This window comes from Gymnoscopelus braueri (genome assembly GCF_963280865.1).
Source record: "Gymnoscopelus braueri genome assembly, chromosome: 22".
NCBI classification, from domain to species: domain Eukaryota; kingdom Metazoa; phylum Chordata; class Actinopteri; order Myctophiformes; family Myctophidae; genus Gymnoscopelus; species Gymnoscopelus braueri.
The window spans coordinates 26,006,078-26,030,828 of NC_137624.1; the positions used below are offsets into that span (position 1 = coordinate 26,006,078).

Consider the following 24,751-nt stretch of genomic DNA (forward strand, 5'->3'; position numbering starts at 1 on the left):
TTGAATTCCGGACTTTTACTTGTAACGGAGTATTTCTATATTGCAGTACTGATACTACAAAATGTGAGTTATTTTTCCACCACTGACCACTTTCATGTTCACTTAAAATAAAAACAGAAATAGCGGGAATGGCAGATCTACAAGTTCACAGCGCGGCGAAATGCGGCACGTTGTGAGGTTGTAGATCGCCTATTTTTGTGACACTCTAGTATTGACGAAGCAGGGCATTAATTTACAGGGGGAAAATATATATATATATATATATAAAAATAGAAATTCTGGAGATACGAGCTTTATGCCCCGACACTCACAGCGAAATATTTTGGTCGCTGACTCAACCCCGAAACATGCAAATGACTCATTGGATTCATGGCTCTTGACGTGGTGCCCGCTGGGATGACATGGAGTCAAAGTTGATGGAGGGTCTCATCCCAGCGGAGCGCGGCGGTATGGTACCACAACTCCCACCAGAGGGCTTATAGCAGCGAGGCAAAGAGTTCACTGTTCTGACGCTATAGTCGGGCATGAAACCTTGCAAGTCCCAAAAAACACAGTTACTTTTCAGGAAATGTGAGGGGGGGGGGAACCCGTGTTCCAATGGAGATACCCATGTCGTCATTGTTTAGCCACAAGCTCTTGTTCATACTACATACTATTACTTGGTTAAATGTCAGTGGTGGAAAAAGTTTTTTTTTTTTAAAGTATTTAAATAAAAGTATCAATACTGCAATGTAGAAATACTCTGTTACAAGTAAAAGTCCAGAATAAAACATTTACTTGAGTAAAAGAGTATTGGTATCAAAATGTACTTAAAGTACCAAAAGTAGAAAGTGTTCATTATGCCGAATGTCCCTTTTCACACGTTTTCAAATGTATACAAAATCCTTCGAAAATAGCAGATCTACAAGCTCACAATGCGACGCATTGTGAGCTTGTAGATCGGCTATTTTCAAAGGCCGAAATGTATAAAGGGGTGAAGTGGGTAATGTATGTTTTGTTTTGTTTGTCTACAAAGTTACTCAAAACTGTACTTAAGTAGTACTTGAGTAAATGTACTCGGTGACTTTACACCACTGTTACATGTTTATAAAAAACCCACAGACACACTTAACCACTTTCTAAAAAAAAAATCAAAAATAGCAAAAATAACAGGTCTACAAGCTTACAACGCATCGAGATTGTGAGCTTATACAGTAGATCGGCTATTGTTTTTAATCTACTGTGTGACTACTAGTGTGTGACACTGTAGTGTGGCATTACACCCTCCAGTAGGGCATTCATTTAAAAAAAAAACTCAAAAGTTGAAATATGGAGATACAAGGTTTTTGCCCGACAGTGACAAGATCATGTCTGTAGCATCAGTTCCTCTTTTTTCCCCCTCTCTTTCCCGAGAGATATCGAGTACCATAAGTGCTGAAATCAGCAGGATTCCAGAAATAGATTTTTTTTTTTTTTTTTTTCAAATTCTTGTTACCTCTCTTGTTCTCTGGGTGGACTCGTATTGGAACAACTGCACAGGAACAGGGATTAGAAATGAAGTATTGGGGCTTTAAAAATAGTTGACCCAGCTGTGCACCTTTGATCACTTGCTGGCTATAGCAGCTGCAGCATTAACACCATCCAGAATATGTGCGTGCGCGTGTGCGTGTGCGTCTGCATGTGCGTGTGTGTGTGTGTGTGTGTGTGTGTGTGTGTGCGCGTGCGTGCGTGCGTGTGTGTGTGTGTGTGTGTGTGTGTGTGTGTGCGCACGTGCGCGTGTGCGTTGTCATTCTAACAGAGTTTGTAAATCTGCCAGAAATGTCCACATTCCACAATGTATTTTTAAGATGTGACATAAATACGGCCACCTTATACGACCGGCAACTTATATAACACAGCGTTTATATTGTCGCTGTCGGGCAGAAACCTTGTATCTCCACATTTCAACTTGTCTAGATGTTTTGGGGGGAATTAATGGCTTACTTGATCGTACAACAGGGGGAAAAAAACAGGCGCTCTACAAGCTGCTTGTAGAGCCATTTTCGCTATTTCCCCCCCAAAAAAGTCTGTGTCTGGGTTTTATAAATCGTCTCTGTCGGGATGAAACCTCATATGTCCAAAACTGTTACGAAGCGACAGTTTTAACTTTTAACAAAGTCCACAAGGAGCATTGTAGATGCAAAAATGTATTGGAAAAGTAGTGCCCAGACATTGGAACGATATCCATTTTCTATAGGCACTTTTTCTTGGGTCACGACACGGCCTAAAGGTCCACTAAGTCTAGAGGGTTTAAGTGGTTACAGTCTTGAGATGAGGATAGCAACTGTGATAAAACAGCTTAACGTGCTTATAATATGCTTGTATACATATTATATGCCTAAACAACACGATAGCCAAAGAATTGGTCATAACTGAAAGCAATAATGACTGCATGCCTGTAGTTCCCTTTTCCAGAAGGTGGCATTTCTGTTTCCTGTTCGGGGTCAGTTTCTAATGGCTTCATCTGATTGGCTCAGCACCAGATTTTGAAATTTGTTTTTTCGTAAATTAACAGCCTACAGTATGTGATCATACTACAGCGTCACACAAAAGCATCAAAAGTAGGAGATCCACAAGCGTCGCGTTTCAAGCTTGCGGATCTCCTACTTTTGCTATTTTTGAATTTGAATCCTGAAAAGTAACAGTTTTGGACATATGAGGTTTCCACCCGACAGACGATTTGAAGATTTCTTGTGGTTCTCGGTGCTGAGCCAATCAACATGAAGCTGTATGAGAAACGGCCCGGGCATGGCACCTTCCGGAAAGAGAACTACTGTATAGTCATGCAAAGAGCCTATTAACATAGTTTTGGATCGAAATGTCGAACGAAAATGTCTGTGTGTCCGCTTAAAAGCAATCATTAAACAGCTAAATACAGATCATAGGGATGAAAGTTGATTACCTCAGCGTGGATGACATAACCATTCTGTATTAATCAGCAAACACTGGAATCTAAAAGCATTGAATGAGACGTAATGGAGCTGAACTCTGGTATACTCAAGTAACATTTTGAATTATAACAGTGATTCTCAACCGTTTTAATTTCATGCCCCCCCCCCCCAGTTCGATATCGTTCCCTGTTGGGTGGAAACCAGCCAAAACGGTCCAAAACTGTTACTTTTCAGGATTCAAAAATAATAAATAAAAAAACTGATCTGCAAGCTCCTTTTCAAGCTTGTATATCTGCTACTTTGGATGCTTTTGTTTGACGCTCGCTGTAGTATGATCAAAGTAGGGCGTTAATTTGCGGGGGGGAAAAACACAAACATTTAGAATATGGAGATAAGAGGTTTCTGCCCGACAACAGCGATATATGCATTAGGCCACGGACCCCCCATTTGATTCGATTTCCCCCTCTTGGAAGCCAATCTACACCGTAAAATCCTCAGTGTTCATTTAACTCTGAGAGTGTCCACTTCTCTGTACACTTGGTTCCTAACTACGAGTTATTTAGTGCAGGGTTTCTCAAACTTTTTTTTGTGTCAAGGACCCCCGAATTAATAAGAATTGATGTGACCCCCTTCTGAAAATGTTTTGTGCCAGGGACCCCCAGCAGGGTTGCCAGATCTGCTTATTATAAAATAAAATAAAAATTAAGATTTTATTTGAAAATAGCCGATTTACAAGCTCACAACGCGTCGAGCTTGTAGATCTGCTATTTTCAAATAGCTGATGTACATGTTAAAGTGCACATGTGGCCCATAGTCGCTTCTTTTGGGCTGGTTTTCCTAGACCTGGTTGCTTGTTTCTCTCACAGAATCTGGCAACACTGACCCCCCAGGAGAGAAGATACTTAATACTTAATACTTTCAAGATTAAGAATAATAGTGGTGTGGCACAAAGTGACGCGATTTGAGCTTGTATATCTGCTATTTTTGAATAGCTAACATATAAAATATGGATAAAGTGGTTAAAATTATTGTTTGGGGGACCCCCTGGAACCCCCTCAAGGACCGCTGGGGGTCCCTGGACCCCAAGTTGAAAACCAGTGGTTGTACCAGTGATGTTGACAGAGTAAATGACACAGACATAGATATTGTTGGATTTGGATCGTCCCTAAACATTCACGATTTTTCAAAAATAGCAGATCTACAAGCTCCTAGCGCGGCACTCGGTGCCGCGCTATGAGCTTGTATATCTTCTATTTTTGAATAGCCAAAGTGTAAAATAATGCTTTTTTAGCTCAAATGAAAAAGTGACACAGATGCGTTCCAGGTCTTAATAGGTTAAAAAATAATATATATATATAAATATAATCAGCTGTAATGATGGTGAATTAATAATTCACCATCAATTCACCAATAATTGTAATAGCGCCCTTAAATGACAATGCAAACCAAACTTTACCCTTTATTGTACATTCATTTCAATGATTTTACAGTCTTTTGCTAAATCCTCTGCTGCCTGTGTGGAAGTTTGGTTGCATTTTGTTCAAGTCTCTAAAGGCCTTTATTCACTGAATAAAATATTACTTGGTATAATGAATTGCTTCAGTGAATTATGTCCAATTTGACTAAGTTGCCCATCGACTAAATTGTGTTTAAGTTGATTGCATGGTTATCTCACCCCATTCGTCACCGACGAACTGAATAAGAAACTTTAGCGTTGAGAATAAGAGAAGCATATATTATTTTTTATCCTAAGGTATCGACAAAAAAGTGGACCGTGCGTTGTACACTTCCTCTGCTTCCCAATCCATTAAAGAGTGCATTAAAAAGTAAAATCTTCATTTTGCAGGGCTTTTTTCCCCCTCTTCTACCTTTTCAATCACTGCTGAGCCAAGATCAGACTTACATAATAGAGACGATGTCTTCTAAATCCTAACAGTTTTCTGAAAAAAAATATTTTGTCTATATCAGTGGTATATCAGGACCCCCAGAATTATATGTATTTGGCCGTCGACCTCCACCTCAAAATATGTTGTTCCAGGGACCCCCAGAAGTAAAGATTTGAGTTTAATTATTTTTTTGCTTTAAATATATATTCAAAGATTTGCAAAAAGTTTTTAATGGGTTAACAGTAACACCGGGGCGATTTTTTTCATGCGAATAATATGTTTTTTTTAAAAACCTTATAAAGTCAATGCATGCTTACATGGAGCTAAAAAGCGTCTTTTAATTATTCGGAACAAGTCCGAATTTTGCGTATATTCGCATATTCGCGGTGTGTAACCGCCTTAACACTGATATGGTTCAGTTTGTACACTCTCAGTTACAGACTCGTATGGACCCAATTGCTTCCTATACTATCAATCATTTAGCTGAGGGGGGATCCTTTTGAACCCCCCCCCCCCCCCCCCCCCCCCCAGGACCTCAGGAGGGGGTCCCCGGACCCCAGGAGGGGGTCCCCGGGACCTCCATGTTGAGAACCAGCCGCCGTGTGTGAGGCCAAAAGAACAAACCAGATCAAACTGTGTAATCGCCGCTCCCATTTCTGCATACCTGTTCCCATTGACCCCGGGCAGAAAAAAGAACTATAACTCCCCCCAAACTTCCATTCCCACACTTGAGCAAGCTGCTCCGCAGTCCGCAACAACCGTAATTCAATTTTTATGGGCGAATTATGAATTTTTGCGGGGTCAGATATGAGGTAATACTGGAGTCGAGGATCCGTGGAGATGTGATCATTCAAGTCTGGCAGGTGTCCGAGCAGCACATAGCTAATGATGAACTCACTGACTCCCACGGCATCATGGGTAGTAGGATGATACAGCCATCCATCAACCGGTGGACGCTGATGAAATACATGTCGTTGCTCAGTGGTGCAAAGTAACTAAGCACATTTACTCAAGTACTGTACTTAAGTACAATTTTGGGGTATTTTTTTACTTTACTGGAGTATTTCCAATTTCGAGTCATTTCGTTTTTTCTACTCCACTACATCTCAGAGACAAATATTGTGCTTTTTACTCCACTACAATTATTTGAAAACTTTAGCCACTAGTTACTTTGTAGATTTGGATTATTATTACAAAACATACATTACCCACTTCAGACATATATACATTTGAAAATAGCCGATCTACAAGCTCACAATGTTTCGCGATGCGTCCCGACAGAAACAATGTACTTGAGTACTGTACTAAAGTACCAATTTTTGTAATATTTGGGGGAAAATGTTCCAAAATTACAGCAATGCATTGATATTAAAAAGAAAAAGCAGTTTTGTAAAGCAAGTAATCCAGTACTTTATCTCAAGTAGCCTACATATTCGACGGAGCAACTTTCACTTGTAGTTGAGTAATATTTGACCAGGAGTATATCTGTACTTTGACTCTACTGGGGTTAAGTGCTTTGTTCCCCACTGTGGAAATCATCCTTTATTTCATCCGACTTTACATCCCGTAATGTGTGTACATACAGTACATAGCAAATTCTCCTCTGTGTTAATTTAACCATTGCTGGTCGGTCCGTTTTGGTGGGGGTCTATTTTTGCACACTGTCAGAGTTAAAGTAGCGCTGAGGATTATTTAGCTGTGTGCTGTACGAGAGGCAAGTCTGGGCTTGTCCTAACGTGCTGCGTGTGTGTGTAAACCTCTGAACCGCCGTCTGTTTGCAAGGGCTTGGAAAGAGTCCCATGGTGTGTGTGTGTGTGTGTGGGGGGGGGGGTGGTCCTTACTCCCCTGTTAACCAGTGGTGGAAGAAGTACTTTAGAAGTAATAGTGGCAATACCACAATGTAAAAAACTTACTAGTAAAACTGCATTCAAACTTGAGACTTGAGTACAAAAGTATTGGCATCAAAATTAGTAAGTAATCGAAAGTATTAAAAGAGCTAATCTACAAGCTCATGAGCTTGTAATCTCTCAAGACCCTTTTTTTTTTACCCGAATGCATGGGCTCCTTCCCAGATTGCTGAGTTTATAGATCGTCTATTTTCAACATTTTGTGCAAATCTTTGAATTTATATATATATATATTTTTTTTTAACCTGTTAAGTCCTGGAACGCATCTGTGTCACTTCTTCATTTGAGCTAAAAAGCATTATTTTACACTTTGGCTATTCAAAAATAGCAGATCTACAAGCTCATAGCGCGGCACCAAGTGCCGCGCTGCGAGCTTGTAGATCTGCTATTTTTGAAAAATCTTGAAAATGTGTGCAAATCTTTGAATATATATTGTTTAAAGCGAACATTTTTAACTCTATTCTTTGCTCCTGGGGGTCCCTGGAACAGAACATTTTGAGATGGGGGTCGGCGGCCAAATACATAACATTTTTTAGGGTCCTTGACATGAAAAAGTTTGAGAACCTCAGTAAACTGAAAAAAATGGGGAAAAAAACCCACAAAAAGTTAGAATATGGAGATACGAGGTTTCTGCCCGACAGCAACGAGATGATGTACTAAGTCACATTCCACCAGGGCTGGTTGGCCCTGCTCTGGCTTATAATACACTGTGTGTACGGGTCCATTTGGTTCCGTTTGTACCCTGTTCAGTGTTAAATGAACACTTAAAGGGGTTGGCTGTGTTAACAGCTGTCGTTACACACACTGTGTGTTCCTCTTCTGCACTTACATATTGTGGAAGAGACAGGCAACAGAGATTCTGATAACGTAATGCCTCCAAAATATTGGCGCGCTGCGTGTGTGCGTGTGTGCGTGTGTGCGTGTGTGCGTGCGTGTGCGTGTGCGTGTGCGTGTGCGTGTGCGTGTGCGTGTGTGTGTGTGTGTGTGTGTGTGTGTGCTATAGCCTACTTGTGAGGACCAATGTCCCCACAACTATTGCAGAATTTCAGAAATAGACATTAACCCATTTAGACCGGGGAAGAATCTGTGTCATTTTTAGATTTCTTTGGCTATTGAAAAATAGCACAAGCTCTATGAGCTTGTAGATCTGCTATTTTGGAAAAATCGTGAAAATGTGTGCAAATGACATGTATTTGTTCACTTCATAGATTCCATAGATAGTTGGATTCATGTTAATGTGTATTTTCAGATAGTTAACCTTTAAACCCTCAATATTTGCACACATCTTTGAATATGTATTCAAAGATGTGTGCAATTTTTGTTCACGATTTTTCAAAAAAATAGCAGATCTACAAGCTCGTAGCGCGGCACTCGTACGAGCTTGTAGATCTGCTATTTTGGAATAGGCCAAAGAAATCTAAAACATGCGCGTGCGTTCCCGGATTGAATGGCTTAATGCGAGGATGATTTTCCTGGTCCTCGCAAGAAAAACAATTGTGGTTTTATGGTTATAATTGTTTTTTTTTATATTTAGACTTGATTTGCACTTAGTTGTCGGACGTACTCCCAAAATAGCCGGCGACTGTTGTGAACTTGTAGATCAGCTATTTGATGTGCATGAGACCGGCACTGCAATTAAACTCACTACTTGAGGGTTTAGGGTTTAAAAAATGGCCCAAAAAAAGGTAAAGAATGGCATTTATGAACATGACCATTCTAGGATGTCGATGTCCTCACAAGTATGGTACTACAAGCGCACACGCGTGTACGTGTACGTGGCGTGCGTATATGTGTGTGTGTGTGTGTGTGTGTGTGTGTGTTTGTGTGCGTACGTGCGTACGTGTGTGCGTACGCACACACATTGGCACCTGTTTTCTAAAGGACTTGAGGTCTGTGTCCTCACACCACTTGACTGGGAAACACTGGCGTGGCCAGAGAGAGAGAGAGAGAGAGAGAGAGAGAGAGAGAGAGCTTGGAGCACCCCTCGTAAATCTTTACGACTCCATACCCCAGAGAAATATGGCTGTAGGGAGGGGGAAAAAAGGCAGGATGGAGGAGGAGAGAGAGGGAGAGGGAGAGAGAGACACATGGAAGTAGAAGTGTGTGTGTGTTGGGGGGGGGGGGGGGGGTGGGGGGGGGAGTTGTGGAAACCACCCAAGATAGTTAAGAGAATTGCATGTGGTTAGTGACATTCACAAGGGAGGACCCTGGAGATGATTGAAAGCAGCAGTGTGCATGAATGGACGGTAAAGCTACCATCCCTGAGTTTTTATTATCATGCCCCCATCATTCCCCACGGAGAGAGAGAGAGAGAGAGAGCTTCTGCGACTATCGCTTATGTTTTCTTAGCGGTTGTTCTATTGATTTCCTTTTTTCGAATATTTTTTTTCCCAATGTTTTGTCATTTAAAAAAATATATACATCAACAAATCGACTTAAGACCTGAGGCCGAAGACAAAAATGTTTTCTAAATCCTAACGCTTTAAAAAATATATATATTCAAAGATTTGCACACATTTTCACGATTTTACAAAAATAGCAGATCTACAAGCTCATAGCGCGGCACTCGGTGCCGCGCTATGAGCTTGTAGATCTGCTATTTTTGAACAGCCTAAAGAAATCTAAAAATGACACACAGATGCGTTCCCGGTCTTAATGGTTTAAGCAATTCAGTAAGCCGTATTTTTTTTACTTTGTTCGCACAAACGGTGCCATGGGCTTCATGCGGTACTAGTTATATTGTAGATCGACTATTTACAGTCATAACAGGTTATGATGACTCAGCACTCCAATAACCTCCAATAATAAAGTCATACCTGCTCTCACAGAGGCACACGTTTGTGGAACGGAGCGATCCAAAACACATGCACACGTACACACGTGCACACACACATACAAACACAGACACACTATAAATGCTTTTACGCCTTGAAGAGGGTCTGTGAGTGTTTCTGTGAGTCTTCCTGTGAGTGTATCCAGGGCTAATCTAAACATTTCCCACATTACATGTTTTATGTCCTATGAACCAGTGTTTCTCAAAGTGGGGTCCCGGGGGACCCTCAGGGTTTTTGTGGGGGTTCCAAAATGGACCCTTTTAGAGGTCTGAATTATTATTTATTTTTTGAACAACCTAATAAGTATCAATTTAGGGGTCCTTAACATGAAAAAGTTTGAGAATCATTGGTCGACAGCATCCGTATCATTGATGGAAGGTCTTTTTTTGTGCTGATTCTGTGTGTAATCCTGTGCCCTACTACTGCCTTGGTCCAGCTGTTCTGTCTAGCAGTCTTAAAGGAGTAGTTCAACCAAAAGATGACCAATTATCGATCTATTACACACCACATGAAGCCTTGAATTCATGGAGATATTTTTGTGTTTTGTCGCATTCCTGAGCCACTAACTTGATGACCGGCGGTCTCTCCGGTAGGAGACTCAAAGAGTCTACTTTGAGTCTCCTACCGGATACATTTGCATCTTTCCGCCGGTCATCAAATTATTGTCTCAGGAATGCGACCAAAACTAAAATATCTCCATGAATTCAATGCTTCATGGGTGTGCAATTGATAGAAAACAAGTAATTTTTTTAAGTTGACGTTTACTTGTCTTAAAAAGTATTGCGATTAACAATTGAATTGTGTTTTTGGCATTGAACATTGGAACAAAATTCTGTTTGCCTTTTAGGCTTCGTAATCAAATATTGCACAGGGCAGACATGACAAACAAAGACATTACTGACATATTTAATAATTGTATACTTCGTGACACGTTTTAAGCTATTTTCCACTATTTTTGTAAAATGTTTGAAAATGTACGAACCTTTTTCAACGTGGAAACGATTATGCAAAGTAATTGCGATTATCTCAAATAATTGTGATTGTGTAATAATTGTGACAGGACTAGCAGTTCCCCAGAATCCTCTAACTCGGGGGTCTTCAACAGGTGGTTTGGGATCCCTAGGGGGTCCTAAGAGTTATAAGAGGGCGTTCGCCAAATCTTTGTGTGGTGGGGAACATTTGCCGAAAATAGCCGATCTACAAGCTCTCAACGCCTCGCATCGCGAGGCGTTGAGAGCTTGTAGATCGGCTATTTTCAGAGAGTTGGTGTAGAAGGAAAAAGAGCAGACCAAGTACAGAGCAGACCAAGTACAGAGCCAACGGTCAAGTTGACTAAATATTGAGGGTTTAAAGATGAACTCTCTGAAAATACACATTAACATGAATCCAAACTATCTATGGAATCTATGAAAAAGTTTAATCTGCAACACAGCTTTATACAATATATAGTGGGGGTCCCTGCTTCATCCCTCTCTCCGCTAGGGGGTCCTTGGCCTGAAAAACGTTGCTCTAACTCCCCAGTCTATCAGCTTGGTGGAACCCGAGACCAACTGGCAGCAGGGTGTTTAAAATCACACTGACATCACCGGCTTCTAAAAATGTTGCTCTTTTTTTCTGCGGAATAACGGCGTAAATCCTGGTAGCAGTATAACTTATCAGTGTTGCTTCATTCCATCGTCTCATGTCACTGGAATTCCCTTACGTATTCTTGAAAATAGTTGCTCTATATAAAAGCATCTATGAAGCAGAACATAGTGTGTATGTGCGCACATGGGTGCGTGTGTGCGTGCGTGCGAGTGTATGTATGTATGTGCGTGCATGCGTGCATGTAACTGCATTAGTTTTTTTCCGTACATGGGCACACGCGTGCGTGTATGCGTGTGCATTCTACTGAGCTTGTAGACCTGCTACTTTCGAATAGCTGTAGTGACTAGTAACAAAAGTTTTCAAATACTTGTAATGGAGTAATGCCTCTAAGAAATACAGTACTTGTATTGGAGTAAATGTACTTAGTTCACCACTGTGTGTGTGTGTGTGTGTGTGTGTGTGTGTGTGTGTGTGTGTGTGTGTGTGGTGGATTGAATGTCTAGCTACTGTGTGAGTGTGTGTGTGTAAAAGTGTGTGAGTGAGTCACCAGCGTCGGCCAGCCCCTTCTTAGAAAGCCCAGAGTGCATGTCCAGACATATCCCTCCCTGCCGCTATGTTTACCATCACACCGGCACCATGGCTGGATACACTGTTGCCATCAGCTGTCCACCAGGGCTGCAACCAAGGGCCCAGCTTGAAAGTTTTACATTGAGTCTATTACGGAAGAGACAGTTCATATGAATGGCCTGTAGTTTCGCTGTGTTACCCCTGCTGGTGTCAGAAAGAATATTCTCTCAATGAAAGCGGATGGGTTTTTGACTAACTTTAGACTTGATTTTCTTACATTAATAAACATTCATAAATACTATATGCTTCCAGTCGCTAGTTTAAAGTCACCTTTCAATCATCTTGATATGCGTTTTGCTAAATTATGGTTCCATTTATTTTAAAATGTACGATAAAGTAGCCTATGCTCTAGGAGGGGCGGGATGATTTGATTGACACGCTACACAACCAATAGCATTCATTCCCCACCCCCACTCTTGATTGACAAGCTACCCAACCAATAGCATTCTTTAGGGATTGATTTCCGGTTCCTATTCCCGGTTACTTTTTGGCATATATTAAAGATGGCGGATTTCAAATTCTTGAACAATCGGCTTCATTTTCGGTCTGCAGAAACCAGAGGTGTGGCTTAGTCCATTCTTTTTATACAGACTATGGCTGCAACTCGTGGCCATTATTCCATCATTTGCTTTTTTTGATTCATAATATATACAGTTTATATATATCGTTGTTGTCGGGCAGAAACCTCTTATCTCCATATTTGAGCTTTTAGGGTTTATTTTTTTAATTAACGCCCTACTTCAGTGGTTTTCAACCCTTTTCATAGCAAGGTCCATTATTTATTCTGCGTTTGAGCCACGAACCACCATTTGATGAGATCTTTAGATTTAGATCTTTAGACACTCAGACCCAAGACTTAGAATATGTTGTTGTCGTCGGATATGATTTTGTCCACAATTCCATGCTGTATTGATGTTGGTGCCAATAGGAGAGATAACAGGCAAACGTTGATCAAAATAACAATTCTTTAATTAAGTAATGCAGATCTTTAACAATAATTTAACTCTTGAGAGCGTAAAATGAAACCAAATGGACCTCTCAAGAGTTAAAGATCTAGAAGTGGTCCATTTGGTTACCAACGCTCCATCATCTAGCTGGGGACCACCTGGAACCCTCTCAAGGACCACTGGTGGTCCCCGGACCACTGGTTGAGAACCACTGTCCTACTTGATCACACTACAGCGTGTCAGTAAGTAAGTCGGTCGGAGAGGCTTATTGTTGGTATCATTCCGGAATGTGGGAGTCTATCCATGTTACAATCAGTGTTGGGCAGTAACGAGTTAATATATTACTGTAATATTATTATTTTACCCAGTAACGAGTAGTGTCAGGTGTTACTCTGCCAAAACAGTAATATTATACCATATTACTGTGTGAAAAATAGTGCATATTTCATAATACTCAGGTTTTGTTGGCTGCCTTTTGAAAACATTTCGTTTAAAAGGTCAAGAGAGATTGCTGCTGTATTTTATTGCCTTTTTGGCTGATTTGGCTGATTGATTATTATTCCCCAAAAACATGGATTCAGTTCTAAAAGGAGCTGGCTGAACAGATTTTTTTTTTTTTTTTTTTTCGGGGGGTGGACAAGAGGAATTTGTAATATAATATGTAATATAATATTACTCTTGCTTCCAAGTAATAAGTAATGTAATATTATTGAGGACTAATATGTAATACGTATTTGGTCCGCCTTCAGCCCTACTCTTCCGGTTTGCTTGCTTCCTGATCTAAGGCCTTGTAGGCCTGCGTTCACACGTTCTGAATGGCCCTCCCGACAGACGCGGTAGCATCTGATTGCTGAGGTGGAGCGCCACATCTACCATCAGCTCCCCAATACTTAACCGCACGACTTGTTGTGCTACTCATACAGTTGGTGGTGCCCGGGAATCGAACCCATGACCTGGTGGTCCAAAGGACGAGAGCTCAGCAGGAGAAGGAACCAACTAAAGTCAGAGTCAAAATAATGTTGAGGGAATTTTTCGCTGAGGTTTGCGGCGAGACAAAGTGGCAGCCTATCGGAAGCTAGCTGTGGTCAGCGTTGCCAGATTCTGTGAGAGAAACAAGCAACCGGGTCTAGGAAAACAAGCCCAAAAGAAGCGACTATGGGCCACATGAGCACTTCAAACATATGCATCAGCTATTCACACTCCACGATCTACAAGCTCACAACGCGTCGCGATGCGACGCGTTGTGAGCTTGTAGATCTGCTATTTTCAAATACAATCTTGGGGGGAAATTATAATAAGCAGATCTGGCAACACTGGCTGTGGTCTGAACTAGGCATGAACTAGGCGTACATGGACATGGAGGTTTTGGACGTTCTTGTACACAGCCGTTGAGGTGAAAAACGCTTAGTCTTCAACAGGGGGTCCTCAGAGTTACTGCAGGGGGGGCACCAAATCTTTGATACTTATTTTTTTTACGTTAACTACTTGAGCCCTATAGCATCCCTATTCTGAGGAGAACTTAATATATCTATGAGCTCAAAACGCGGTTCAAGCTTACGGATCTGCTACTTTTGATACTTTTGTGTGACGCTGTAGTGTGATCAAGTAGTGCGTTAATTTACAAAAAATAATAATAATATGGAGATAAGAGGTTTCTGTCCGACAGCGACGATATAGATTAGATTTATCATGTTATCGCTATATAATTGAAAAGATTTGCTTCTCCGTTATTCGATAAATCGAGAAAAAGTCGTCACTAGAATAACAACTCTGAAAAACATCAGTATAGTTGAACCCTTAACCCATTCAATCCGGGAAGGCATCTGTGTCATTTTAAGATTTCTTTGGGCTATTCAAAAATAACAGATCTACAAGCTCATATAGCGTGGCTCCAAGTGCCGTGCTATGAGCTTGTAGATCTGCATTTTGTTTTTAAACATCTTGAAAATGTGTGCAAATCTTTGAACATTATATGTTTTAAAGCGAACACTCTTCTGGGGGGTCCCTGGAACAAAACATTTTTAGATGGGGGGTCCGCGGCCAAATACATATCTAAAAATGTTTTCTAAATCCTAACCGTATGTTGCTATATCAGTGGTGCTGCGACTTGTCAATGTCAAGGACCCCCAAAATTATACGTATTTGGCCGCGGACCCCCATCTCAAAATATGTTGTTCCAGAGAAGCACAGATCGGAGTTAAAAATGTTCCCTGTGAAACATATATTATATATATTCAAAGATTTGCACAAATTTTCAACAAAATAACAGATCTACGAGCTTGCATATCTGCGATTTTTGAACAGCCCAAAGGAATCTTAAAATGACACGGAATGCGTTCCCGGTCGTAATGGATTAATCCAGAGGCAGATTCTTTCTGCCTCCCGTTCTGCTTGTAAGAGCTAGCCCCCATGCAGCAAGAGCAGCGAGCATCCATCTGTATCCCTGTCCCTGGTTCACACACCTTTCCCCAGCCCTCTCGCTCCACTCTACAGTCCGTCTAGAGAGTCCAGCCATGAAGAAGGGCCTTGGGCACACAGACACAATGGCCCGCATTCAACCTCAGCTGCAATTAACTCATTAAGACCAGGAACGCATCCGTGTAACCACTTTAAACTTTTATTTTATACTTAGGCTATTCAAAAATAGCAGATATACAAGCTCATAGCGCGGCACCGAGCTTGTAGATCTGCTATTTTTTTTAAATCGTGAAAATGTGCAAATCTTTGAATATATATTTTAAGCAAACATTTTTTTTACTCAAATCTTTGCATCTGGGGGGTCCCTGGAACAAAATGTTTTGAGATGGGGGTCCGCGGACAAATACATATAATTTTGGGGGTCCTTACATGAAAGATTTTGAGAACCACTGATATTATAGCAACATAAGTAAAAACAGACATTTGTAGAATCTCTCAGAAGCAAAGATTTGAATAAAAAATGTTTGCTTAAAAATATATATATATTCAAAGATTTGCACACATTTTCACGATTTTTCAAAACAATAGCAGATCTACAAGCTCATAGCGCGGCACTCGGTGCCGCGCTATGCGCTTGTACAGTATATCTGCTATTTTTGAATAGCCCAAAGAAATCTAAAAACGACACACAACAGATGCGTTTTCCCGGTCTGAAGGGGTTAAGCTGGAATGACGCCCAGTGTCTTTCACCTCTTTTTCCTTGAACGAGTGTTTTCGTAGACAGCCTAATACCCAGATGGGATTAGCTAATCAACAGAGAAAGCAAGGACTCATATTCAAAAGCACAGGTCTGGGGCGGTTTAGTCACTTTTAGGGCCTCTCTACTGCCTCTGAGGGAATTCTAGGTCAATCTTGCCTCTTGTTTATGTAGCAGTGTGTGAGCGGCTGAAAGCGAACGTTTTTCTGGGGAGCATATGTTCCACTGCGTACGTTACGTCTGAGAGCGCTGAGAGAGAAATTAAAATGTAATTCTTTCGAGTCTCCGGTGAAGATGCATGCACATTTTTATTACCTAGAACAGGTAGCTTTTTCTGTGTAACACGTTGCAGATGGCCCGAGTTTGAATTACTTAACCGCTTTCAAACCTGGCGTACCGATTATTTTTGGGGGGCGGAAAAACAGCAAAAGAATTGCACCGTCTACGAGGCTCACAACACGTCAACGCTTTGGGAGGTCGCAGGCTGGCTATTGTATGACAGTGTGTGAAATAGGGCTTAAGCGGTTAATCTTTTGGATGTGAAATAATAGTAATAATTAAAAAAACACTTAATATTAATAAAACCAATTAATTAAAACAACTGACTGTAGCTCTTCTAGTTAGGCGAGTTAGATCTTGGGGAATAAAGTCAAAACTGTAGAAGCATCTTTGCATGTTGAATAAATGGTTTACATTGTCTTGGGTTTCGCAGTGGATGACACCCCTATTCTGTCTCCTCTTAAATCTCCGACCACATTAGCCATTAGCTGCGGAGCCAGAGCCCGGAGAACCGGCCCATCATAACAGCTGACATTACAAAATATTTTCAGTGGCTGCATCTCCCTTTCCCTGCAAACTCAATGAAAAACTCAGCCCAGAATGCCAGGACTACACGAGGAGGGAGTAGAGCGAGAAAAGCTTTGGAGTATCTCAACTCTCTCTCTCTCTCTCTCTCTCTCTCTCTCTCTCTCTCTCTCTCTCCCCCTTTTTTTTCTTTCTTTTTTTCTCCTCCTTCTTTAACTTACCTTCTTGCACTGACCACACACACACTTATAATAATAAATGTGTTGAGATAATGTGGCCTGGAAACCACGTTCAGTGCTCACTTGATTAAACACTGGAATTTTTGCGCAGTGCCCAGAAATGAGGTTAGCAAATGGCTTTGTTGGTTGCCAGTTTGGAAATGCAACAAAAGGAAATGGAGGGAGAACACAGTGTCTGCCGCTCGGCGCTGGCTCTCTCAAAGCCCCCTCGCTTGATGAATGTTAAAGCCTACGTCACTCGGGATAATGCGAGTGAGCTGTGGTGCGCCGACTCCAAATATGGCTGGAGTGCAAGCACGAGTTGTGCTTTTAAGTGCGACGTAAGAACACAAATTGGCGCGCGTGCACCGAAAATGTTCGATCTACAAGCTCACGAACCCGTCGCGCCGCGATGCGTTGTGAGCTTGTAGATCGACTATTTTTGGTTGACACGCGGAAATTTTTGTTCTTACGGTTCATTGCATTAACCCATTAATACCTGGAACGCATCTGTGTCACTTTTAGATTTCTTTAGGCTATTCAAAAATAGCAGATATACAAGCTCATAGCGCGGCACCGAGTGCCGCGCTACGAGCTTGTAGATCTGCTATTTTTGAAAAATCGTGAACATTTTTTTTACAATTTTTTTTCCCGAAAAACTGTTACGATTTAGAAAATGTTTAGAAGCGGCCTCAGGTCTTAATGGGTTAAAAAGCACAACTCGTGCTTGCACTCCAGCCATGTTAGGAGTCGGTGCCACCCCCCCCCCCCCACCACAGGGGGTGGTTAGGGGATCGCGTGCCGAAGCGAGTAGCCCTGTTCGGTGTCGGAAGGTATACGCTCCTCGAGCTCTGCCTTTCCTCTTCCATCTGGGACTGACACAATTTTTGAACTCCGTTTCATGTTTGTCTGGACGATAAGCGGACGGGGAGTCGTCAGGGACTCTTAGATAAACTAATGAGATTGTTGACGTCAACTCTTGATCCGCATTCAGCCGTCATAACAACGCTGTTAAGTTTATAATTGACCATAAATTTATTGTTAATTTCGTCAGGGATTTAAGTTTTTTTTATTCTGGCTTTCAAAGGAGTTATTGGCCAGTGGCTTTATCTTTAGTAACGATTTGTTTATTTATTCAGACAAACAAGTCTTTGTACTGTTATGTGCTAGGACCAATCAGATCTTTTTTTTGTTTTACTGTTTGTGGCGGTTTGTCCATTTTCCCCACCATCTGGGGCTTGGATGTCTTTAACTACATACACAAGTACTGTCAAATCCTCAGTCTTATTTTAATTTGGGAGACCTTATAATATCTTCCGCTATTACACGATTGAATCTCTGCCTGGCCATGGGGGAGATATTTTTGTGTTCCCTTTAGCATTGTTGTATACCTGTACCTCTGTACTTTTTTGCAAACTGTTATAAATAAAGTATTCAATCAATCAATCAATCAAACAAACCTCCAACCACTGCAGATGCACTGGTTATATTCTATTAACCCTTTAAGACCTGAGGCCGATTCTACGAATGCCTTCTAAATCAGTAGTTCTCACACTTTCAAGATCTTTTCAAAAATGTTCAAAAACTGCAGATGTACAAGCGTGCTGCAAGCTTGTAAGTATCATGAATGTGCGTTGACAGCATCACATTTCTTCAGTGTTTGCATGTAGGTTGATATATATATAGAGATTGATTGCTAGATAGATAGATAGATAGATAGATAGATAGATAGATAGATAGACATTTTTATAAATCATCGATATTTTTCAAAAATATAAAAAGAAAATGGCAGATATACAAGCTCTGTGCGCTGTGAGCTTGTAGATCTGCTATTTTTTAATAGCCAACATATAAATGGATAAAAGTGGTTGCTACATTAACTACTTTTGCTGGGGACCCCCTGGAAACCCCCCCCCCCCCTCCCCCCACCCCCCAATTTTGAGAACCAATGGTCTAGACTCTAGAAGGCTTTAAAGTGGTTAATTGTTTTGACCCCCCCTCCCCCCCCCTCCCCTCCCTCCCTCCCCTCCCCTCCCTCCCTCCCTCCAACACACAGGCCCGCCGGACGTGGAGCAGGTGTGCGAGCCCAGCGTCCGCACCTGGAGCCCCAACTCGGGCATCGAGCAGGGCGCCGTGGGCCTCTCGGAGTGCCCGCCCCAGGGCTGCATGCTGCAGCTGGAGTTCGCGCACCCGCTGGTGCCCGACGCGCTCACCGTCTGGGTGACCTTCTTCAGCCCCGAGGAGACGGCGCTGCCCGCCATCCACAACATCCTGCTGCTCACCGTCGGCGGCGCCAACCTCTCGCTGGGGCCCAGCAACGTGTTCTGCGACGCGCCGCTCACGCTGCGCCTCGACGCCGTGGAGGAGGAGGTGTACGGCGTGCAGTTCTTCACCATGGAGCAGCACCTGGAGATCGACGCCACGCTGCTGGCGTCGCGGCCCGACTGCCCGCTCTGCCGCCACTGCCGGCCGCTGCGCTACCGCCTGCTGCGCCGACCGCCGTTCTCGCACGCCCCGCACGGCCTGGTGCTGACGGACCCGGCCCGACGGTATACGGACAGGTAGGTAAACCCCTCCTTTTTTATTGTTTTGTTTTTTAACCAAAGTGTCTGTTGCACGCCTGGTTTTCAACTCAGGGGACAGTTGTGTTGGTAGAGCAGGGAGTTTAGATATCCATCCATCCATCCATCCATCTTCAACCTTTTCCGTACTAGATGCCCCGAACCACCTAAGCTGGCTCCTTTCCAAGTGAAGGAGCATCGGTTCTACTCCGAGTCTCTCGTGGATGACTGAACTTCTCACCGTATCTCTGTGGTCGAGAAAACTCATTTTGGCCGTTTGTATCTTATTCTTTCGGTCACACTTCATGACCATAGGTGAGGTTTAGATGAAACGGAAGAACCTGCACACCGTCTTCACTTGCTCATTGTAGACATTTTTATTTAGGCAATGTTTTGGTTTCCATGGACCTTCCTCAGGCATCTGAGACAATTACATTAAAAATACATAATTCCTGCATCAAACATCTTCATGGCATGGTTCTGTAAGAAGGGAAGACGCATACAAGTGGGTCTGTCTGTCTGTCTGTTTGTTTATTTGTCCGGGGCTAATCTCATAAACCACTGGACCGATCAGCGCCAAATTTCTTTGGCATGCTGCCAGCAGGCCAAGGAAGTACTATGTAACTCCAGGCATTTGTTTTTCACATATGTTTTAGATTCCGAGAAAATATTTAACTTGAATGTCATACTACGGGAACGATGTGTATAGCAGTAGTGGCTCAGAGTCTCTGCCTGATGACCCAAAAGCCTAATCTCCCCTTAACCACGAGGGAATTCCCCTTTAGGCTAGTGGTTAAGATGTTTGCTTTCCACTCGGGGAGACCCGGGTTCGATTCCCGGGCGTCACACAAGTCGGGAGGCACTTTGTTTTGGACAAAATATTGGTCAATATCTGTAATCGGTGGTCAGGGACTCTCCAAAAATGGAGAAGCGGAATCGGACTCAAAACTCTGGCATCGGCCACTGGGCTCTTACTCAGGTTTAAGCTGGATGTTTTCCACTGTGGACAGTGTGTTTATTTTCGTCTGGTGACTGAGTACATTCCCATGTATTTATGGGATTCCTTTTTTATTTTATAAAGACATAAAAGACAAGAAGAGGTCTTAGATTTCCTCTCCGAAAAACATCGACAAAAATATGCTTTTGGTATGTCCTGATAAATGCTTTAAATGCCCCCCTAGAGTCTTCTTGGCGAGCAGACGCTGCTTCTACAGCGTCTATCTGCTGCCCAACATTTGTTTCCTGCAGTCGGAGGTCAACCCACGTTTTACCCGCCACATTTGTTTTTTTCCTCTTGTGTTCCGTGAAGTTCCAGTGTGGTGTGTGGACAAAGTACTCAAACCCTCAGTACTTGGAGTCATAGTATAGTGTTTTAATATCAATGCATTGCTGCTGGCTTAAAATTTTTTGGCATAAGATTTTCGAAAACATTGTGAGCTTGTAGTTCAGCTATTTTCACTATTTGAAATAGGGCTTGTGTGGTTAATTCATCATGCTTTTTTTAATGTAGTGGGAGTGAAAAGTACAATATTTGTCTTTGAAAATGTAGTGGCGTGAGAGTCAGAAGTATCCAAAAATCCAATCAACCCATTAAGACCGGGAACGCATCTGTGTCATTTTAGATTTTTGCTATAGCCATTATTTTATACTTTGGCTATTCAAAAATAGCAGATCTACAAGCTCATTGCGCGGCACCGGGTGTCGCGCTATGAGCTTGTAGATCTGCTATTTTTGAAAAATGTGTGCAATAATTTTAATATATATATATTTTTTTAAAGCGAACATTTGTTACTCAAATCTTTGTTTTTGGGGGGTCCCTGGAACAAAAATATTTTGAGATGGGGGTCCGTGACCAAATACATGGAAAAACTTTGAGCACCACTGATATTATAGCAACATACGGTATCCAGAAAACTGTTAGGATTTAGAAGACATTTGTAGCTGCGTTCCCCGGTCTTAATGGGTTGTTAAGGACAAGTATACTCAAGTAAGTGTACTTTGTTACAGTTTTTTCCCCCCCCCTCCGTGTTCCATGAAGCTAGCAAGGGCAAAACAACGGGGGTTGTTGATGTGCATTATCTGCACACGGCGGTGTGAGAGTTTAGTGCTTTGCTGTTCACGGAATGTGCTGACTAGATAAAGCTTGGCACTTCTCCGTGGCGCTGCCCGTGTGTTGTGCCATCTCACCGCTGTCAGCATGGTTCACGTGAGAAGCAAAAAAAAAGTGCTTGATAAGACGCGATAGGGCGAGTATGCATGTCATGCAAGATATAGAATGACGATACTATACTCTGCTGTCGGGGCAGAAACCTCTTATCTCCCATATTTTCGTAAATTAACGCCCCTTCTTGATCGTACTACAGCGTCACACAAACGCATCAAAAGTAGCAGATCTACAAGCTCGAAACGCGTTTTTAGCTTGTCGTTCTGCTACTTTTGCGATTTTACAGTTTTGGATATATGAGGTTTCCACCCGACAGAGACCATATATATTATGCTCAGTGGTGGAAAGTAACTAAGTAACATTTACTCTCGTACTGTACTTTATTTGAGGTACTTTTACAGTACGTTACTTGGGTATTTCCGTCTTTTGATTCTTCTACTCCACTACATCTAAGAGGCAATTTAATTTTTTTTCACTTTTTACTACAATTACTTGACAGCATTAGTTACTAGATACTTTTCAGATTTAGATTATTATTATTACAAAACATACATTAACCACCGATGCCCTATTTTATACTACTTCAAAAACGGTTGACTGGGTATTCTTATATTGTGGTGTTGATACTTATGCGTGAGTAAAAACTAAATGTCTTGAGTACTTATTCCGCCACTGTATATGCTATAATAGCAGGCCGCACTACTTAACCTTTTTATATAAACCTGGTTGAATCGGTCGCATTTATGAAAGGAAATTACGCTATGGAGTATGAATGTTTTATTTTTATTCTCTCTGTATTTGTTTGGGTGTTGCTATAGCTAGAGCACTATGGGCTGTGGTGGTGGGTTTGCATTCCAGCGCCGGTGGTCAGTGGGCGCTGCTGGCTGGCTGGCTGACTCTTTGTGATGTGTCGAACAGTTTGACCCCATTCCCACAGTGACAGGGTCAGGTCAGCTCCCAGCAGCAGAGAGGCTGGAGCATGGGCATGGAGGATCAAATGGGACATCTTTGAATTGAAGGACTGGAGCATATGGAGAGGTCTTGTTTCTCTCATTTTCTCCCTGGATGGGTTGGAGGAGCTTGACAGGCAAAGGGGTGGGGGGGTGTGTGTTGGGGGAGTAGGGTGACCGTATTTTTGAGTGCTGCTAGCCACTCCAAGGACTGACTTTGTCCGTGTGTCCGTATGTTATGTCCGTCCGTCCGTATGTGCACGGCCTCTCTGTATGTTTGAGCACAGCCTCAACAGCTGCGGCTGATTGCAACACAAAGATGCAACCAGTTACACTAATTATACACACACACACACACACACACACACACACACACACACACACACACACACACACACACACACACACACACTTTTGAGTAAAAATACTTAAAATGAGTAAAAATACTTAAAATGAGTAAAAATACTTAAATATTAGTAAAGATACTTTAAAGTTCCTAAACTGAGTAAAAAATACTTTAAATGAGTAAAAATACTTAAAATGAGTAAAAACACGTAAAAATTAGTAAAAACATTTTAAAGTACTTAAAATTAGTAAAAATACTTTGAAGTCATCGAAGTCTGTAAAAAGTAACTAATGAAATGAACTCATGAAAGGCACCACTCTCTTCACACTGGGTGTGATATTTTAAAAACACCAAACCGGGACATTGATTCACTTAAACACGATTAACAACGCATTAAGACCTGAGGCCGATTCTACACATGCCTTCTAAATCGGTAGTTCTCACACTTTCAAGATGTTTCAAAAAATGTAATGCATATTTGGCCACGGACCTCCCCGTCTGAAAATGTTTTGTGCCAGGGACCCCCAGAAGAGGACATTTGGGTTATCCGATTAAAGAGAAACATTTGATAATACTTTGTTGTGACCTTGTAAGTCTGCTATTTTTTCGCTGCTCTTGACAATTCATTTGATATCGTCTTATTGTTTTTATTTTCATCTGGTGTTTTCCTCAGGACGGGGCAATAATTTTTTTACCACTTAGCGCACCTTTCAGCAGAACAGAACATGATAAGACATCTACGTGAGCACTCGAAACAAGTGTTATTATTTTAACTTGAAAACCTGGACACAATTGGTAGTGAATGTTGAAAAGCGGGATTTTTTGTGTGTGTTAGAGACATTTGTTTTCAACTATTTTCACCCTATAATGTAGAGTGAAAACAGCCCGAGGTACTCAGTTCAACAACGCATGGGGTTTAAGTGGTTAAACCCTCTATACTATACTTAAACGTAAAGTTGACCCAGGGTCGGCTCGGTACTCTGCTCTTTTCCCCCCCCATCTACACCAAATACTGTATCTGCCGGAAATAGCTGAGCTACAAGCTGCACAACGAGCTTGTAGATGTATAGAGTGGCCATTTTCGGTGATATAATTCCCTCCAGAAAGGGATGCTAGGGTTCAAGTGGATAAGCATGTGCGCGCGCACACACACACACACACACACACACACACACACACACACACACACACACACACACACACACACACACACACACACACACACACACACACACACACACACACCCTCACACACACACTCTCACTCGCTCACTCACTCGCTCATTGGAAGGATTAGCGCACGGGATTGGCGCTCTGGCTTAGGAAGAATGTATAATGTCTTGCCTCATCACACTCATAACCCGCTCCTCTGTCTCATAACAAACACGTCTTTGACAGGGCGGAAGTGCCAGTTCAGAGGTCGCCCAGATGTTTTCGCTACAACCACAAAGCCAACGTAACGTGTTGTGGTTGACCCTCCGGGTGCAGCCACTCAAGTGTTGTGATTGACCACACAGTAAGTTCACCAGACAGTCACGGTTCACCGGCTCGTCCAGGAACGTCTCCACAAATGGAGGGGGGGCCGAAGTGACCTCCCACTTTCAGGCCACTGGCCTTCACCTGAGCTGGGGGAGTGTGGGGGGGTTCTGAATGAGGCGCATTGGGTGGGGTGGGTGGGGGGCCCGGACTCCTTGGCTCCCGCGGCTTGCATCCATGGGTGGTGGTTTGTTTGGGACTAGCTAAGGGGGGGGCCGGGAGGTCAGGCCGATAGGGTAAATTATGGAGTAGGGTGAGCGAGGGTGAGATGAAGAGAAGGGGGTACGGCAGAGAGAGAGA

At 42.3% G+C, this 24,751-nt stretch overlaps 1 protein-coding gene across 1 annotated transcript in view; it reads left to right on the forward strand.

Annotated features, from left to right (window-relative positions):
• pappaa (pregnancy-associated plasma protein A, pappalysin 1a) overlaps positions 1-24,751 on the forward strand; it is a 189,150-nt gene that overhangs the window by 43,038 nt on the left and 121,361 nt on the right. Inside the window, 1 exon segment of the mRNA XM_080418844.1 lies at positions 18,951-19,455. Coding sequence (XP_080274970.1) covers positions 18,951-19,455 — 505 coding nt within the window.